The 5,000-nt window shown below is 43.0% G+C and overlaps 1 protein-coding gene across 1 annotated transcript in view; it reads right to left on the minus strand.

The window, feature by feature from the left end:
- Positions 1-5,000, minus strand: part of LOC121684953 (1-phosphatidylinositol 4,5-bisphosphate phosphodiesterase epsilon-1-like) — a 101,893-nt gene that overhangs the window by 54,595 nt on the left and 42,298 nt on the right. The window contains exon 5 of the mRNA XM_042065118.1: positions 2,293-2,581. Coding sequence (XP_041921052.1) covers positions 2,293-2,581 — 289 coding nt within the window. The remainder of the gene's footprint in view (positions 1-2,292; positions 2,582-5,000) is intronic.

Genomic DNA, 5,000 nt, shown 5'->3' on the forward strand with positions numbered 1-5,000 from the left:
CAGATTGCATTAGAACGTTGGGCAGTGACCGATTGCCCCATATTCCCCTGCTACTGCACCCAGATCAGCTGCTGGCATCCGAGCCTCGCCTAGAAGGAGCTGGCAAATGCTTTTCATGTGTTGGCCAGCAGTCTGTGTTCCTGACTCTTCGACGAGACGGGTGTCACGTTACAGAGCACATGCGGTCCTAGACGAAAGCCTTCACAGCAAGTTGGTTCACCATCACGTGAAAACAACATAACTCGGGCCACAGGTCGGGAGGCAAGATACAGCATGTCTACACGTATGTACAGTTCCATTTAACAGTTTGGGGTCACGGAGAAGTGATCTAGTTTCCCATGTAAACATGGGCCTATGTATGTGTATAGCATGGGGTCTATGTATGTGCATGCGAGTGCATAATGCATGAGCCATTAACTAAATGTATATTTTAAAATGTCAGTGCATGGACTGAGAATATATGCGCAGGTCAAATGTATATTTGGTTTACCTCAGAATAAACACTGCAATCACTCTGGCATGCGTCCTATTCATTTACGTCACAGATTTCGAGGAAACCCAAAAGTCTACTTTTGAATCTCTTCATTGTTTTTCTCAGGAAAGCATGAGAAACATCCATGTTCTCCACTGCGCAGCTCACAAGGTGACAGCCATATGTGGCTAGAGAGGGAAAATGTGATTGGCCATTGATGGCCTGGGTCAAAGGTCATGTGGGAATAGAAAATGGCTCATGGGAACAGGCCCTCGTCGCCCCCTGGGGGACAGAGATAGCGCCAGGAAGGAGGATCATCCACAAGGGGGAAAAAAACCCTAAAAACCACAAAACTTCTTTTCTGATCTACGACACATAACAAAACAGAAACCAAACACCAGCAACAGTCTTTGACCAGCACATCACAATCTCAAGAATTTCCATTGAGCATAAAAATACGGCATGACGCACTCTGTTTTAGAGGAGTGTTGACTGTGATCTCTAAACATTAGCTTTTCCACGGGGTATACAATTTCCATTTTGAATTTCACGGACTCTTAAAAAGAAGACTCTTTGAAAACACACGGTTCTGAGATCATGGCTCTCTGAATAGCTGACCTTTGACTTCTGACCTCTGTATGACAAACAGCGCTAGCGCTAATGGGACCCATCCTTCCTGTGGCTGCCATCCTCTCCACTGGCCTCTGCTCATCTTCGCTCGCACGTTTGTCTCCGTGCGCCTTCTCTCCTCGACAGAACACGGACGGACCGGACCAATTTGGAAGCGGCCCACGCTATTTCGAGATGGAATTCTCCCTGTGTACTGATCTAATGGCAACGCTGGAAAGAAACAGTGCAAGCCACACCGACACACACACACACACACACACACACACACACACACACACATACAGACACACACACACACGCACACACACACACACACACATACACAGAAACACACACGAACATACACACACACACACACACACACACACATACAGACACACACACACACACACACACACACACACACAGAGAGAGAGAGAGAGAGAGAGAGAGAGAGAGAGAGAGAGAGAGAGAGAGAGAGAGAGAGACAGACACACACACAGAGACACACACACACACACACACAGAGAGAGAGAGAGAGAGAGAGAGAGAGATACACATACACACAGAGACCCACACACACGCACAGCGGTGGAGCTGCTTGCCCATCAGTTATGTATAGATGTAAAAGATGCAGTATTTTCCACACACACGTGGCTGGCAGCACTGGGCCTGTCCCTGCCTCTGCGGGAAGACTACGTGCAGGTTTCCTGGCATCCCATCTTGTTTTAAACTCTGTGAATGTGTTTATCCTCCTGCAGATATAAAGAGGGGCCTGGAGAATAGTGGCTACATGGTGCTATGAGGATCCCACTGCACCACCCAGAAGCCAGCAGGACCTGCACAGACCAGTAGAGCTAACCAGGCCAAACCGGAACGTGGAAATTCCATTTTAAAAAAACAAAACAAATCGTCGTTGAAGAAAGAAAAATACAATTGGAAAAAATATATAAGAACATACACATACACACACTCAAACACAGACACAGATGCACATACACACACACACACACAAACACAGACACAGATGCACACACACACACACACACACATACACACACACACACACACACACACACACACACACACACACACACACACACACACACACACACACAGTTATAGGAGCAGCTGGATACAAGTGTTCCCTGCTGCAACACACACAACTCAGGTGTTCCCTGCTGGCATGGCACACAACTCAGGTGTCTTACCTGTTGGCATGGCACGAGGAGAGCTGACGTTGAAAGAGGACGGAACGCTGCGACTCCCCCCTCCGATCCCGAGAGACGCCACGGCCTCCTGGAAGGCTCCGGAAACGCGGGACGAGACGCAGGTCCGCTGAGGCACGGCCCAGTAGCGAGAGCCGTTCTTCGCGCCGAGCACGAACGACACGCACAAGCCACACGCACACCCGAGCCACTGAGAGGACAGCCGTCTCTGACAGGGGTGGACAAGACAGCTCTCACATCCACAACACTCTCCACTTACCCAATGGACCACCTGTGGAGAGAGAGAGAGAGAGAGAGAGTGAGAGAGAGAGAGAGAGAGAGAGAGAGAGAGAGTGAGAGTGAGAGAGAGAAAGAGCAACATCTGAGCTGGGAGAGATCAGGGAGATGCTGCACACCCTGTGCACCCGACTTCTGTTAAGCTAAGAAACCTTTATATTTTAAGTAACATAACTAATAATATATTATAAAAAAAAAAAAAAAAAACATAATATCTGTGTAGTAACACTGATGAATATTCCTAGTAGATGAGTAACATTTGTAACATTTTTATTTTTTATTTTATTTTTATTAACTTAACATATCATATAAGTTACATATCTTCATTTATTAAAAAAAAAAAAAACTTTATTATTTATTACAAAACATAATATTCTTCTTTACTATTAGCTTAAAGCTTTATGAAATTCCTATTACTACTGTAAATGTAGATAGTTTAAATTTCCAAATGTGTAAATGTGTAGTTATTTTCATGTGTCAAACTATACAAGTCCATTTTGTTTGTTTTCAAATGCGTTCATTTCATATAAGTTGTTGGAATATTCAGGGCCTTCGCTCTTCAACTTTTGAGTTGAAGAGTGGAAGCTCTGAATTCATAAACTCTATCAAAAATGTTGATATAATTATATTGACAGAAACATGGTGTAAAAACGATACATTCACTCACTGTCCCCCAGGATATAATGAAGTCATGGTGCCCTCGATAAAGTTAAAAAATATACGCAAGGGCAGAACATCGGGAGGTATCTTGGTGTGGTATAAAGAAAATCTTTGCCATCAGATATTACCAATAAAACAGTGTAAATCACACATTTGGTTAAGATTAGATCAAACACTGGGCATAACTGATAAGAGCATATACCTCTGTGCTATCTATATACCCCCAGTAGACTCCCCATATTTTGAAGAGGAGATTTTTGAAACCCTTCATTCAGAAATTGCCTATTTTCAGGCCCAGGGAAACATAATTCTAATTGGAGATCTAAATGGACGAACAGGAACTGAACCTGATATTGTTGACCCACAGGGAAACAACCATGTATTTGGCCAGTTTCCCCTGTTTACCACACCAACCATCCCCCACCGGAACAACCTTGACTCTGAAATAAACCAAAGTGGCAGGGAGATAGTGCAACTCTGTCGAGCCTTAGGCCTGTACATAGTTAATGGTACAGTAGGCTCAGAGGGGACTCTTTAGGGAGATACACATACTCCTCAGCTCTTGGATCCAGTGTAGTAGACTATGCAATCACTGACATGGACCTCTCCACTATCAGTGCATTCACTGTCAGAGAGCAATCTCCCCTTTCAGACCACAGTCAGATCAATGTGTTCTTTAACCTCTCAGGTCAAAAGAGCAACACGAAAAGTGAACCTTGTAAACTATGTGATTCACATCCCACTTACAGATGGGCCCCAGACAGTAGAGACAAGTTCATTATGGCCTTGAACTCACCTGATCTGATAAATGACATATCAACATATGATCAAAACAAATATAACCTTGCAAGTAATGGTGTAAACAAGGCCGTAAACGATATCAACATGATATTTCATAAAGTAGCTATCAAAGCTGACCTCATAAGGCAAAAACGGAAGCCTTTAAAAAGAAAAAAATCTGACAAATGGTATGATCAAGAATGCAAGACCATCAGAAAAGACCTGAGAAAAATAGCAAATGAAAAACTTCGTCAACCAAACAACGCAGCCTTACGTATTCATTACAATGAAATTCTAAACAAATATAAACATACAATTCGGAACAAAAAACAAAACTACAGCCAAAAGCAACTTGAAGATATTGAGAAAGCCATTAATGAAAATCAATTCTGGGATATGTGGAACAATTTCAACACAAAAGAACGAGAAGCATTGCCCATCCAAAATGGCAACATCTGGAAAGCACACTTTGAAGATTTATACAAAAACATACCAATTAATGACCTCAATTCAGATCAACATTTAATAAAAGAAAAACTCCAATCATTAGAAGAAAAAATTAAAAACAACCAAAACCCCCTTGACTTTCCAATTACTTGGGAAGAATTAACCACCCAGACAAATGCTCTACGGCCAAGGAAAGCTTGTGGTCCAGATAGCATTAAAAATGAAATGCTTAAATGCAGCACCCCAGAGATGCAGGGTGCAGTGTTGAAATTGTTCAACATCATATTACGGTCAGGACATTTTCCTGACATGTGGTGTAAAGGGCTGATTTCCCCCATCCACAAAAAAGGGGACAAATCAAACCCCTCTAATTATCGTGGCATATGTGTCAGCAGTTGCCTGGGAAAGCTGTTCTGCAGTATCTTAAACAAGAGAATAGCAGATTTTCTTGATACACATTCCATTCTAAGCAAAAATCAAATTGGCTTCCTTCCAAAACACCGTACCACCGATCATGTTTATACGCT

The sequence above is a fragment of the Alosa sapidissima genome, chromosome 16 (assembly GCF_018492685.1).
Source record: "Alosa sapidissima isolate fAloSap1 chromosome 16, fAloSap1.pri, whole genome shotgun sequence".
Taxonomy (NCBI): domain Eukaryota; kingdom Metazoa; phylum Chordata; class Actinopteri; order Clupeiformes; family Clupeidae; genus Alosa; species Alosa sapidissima.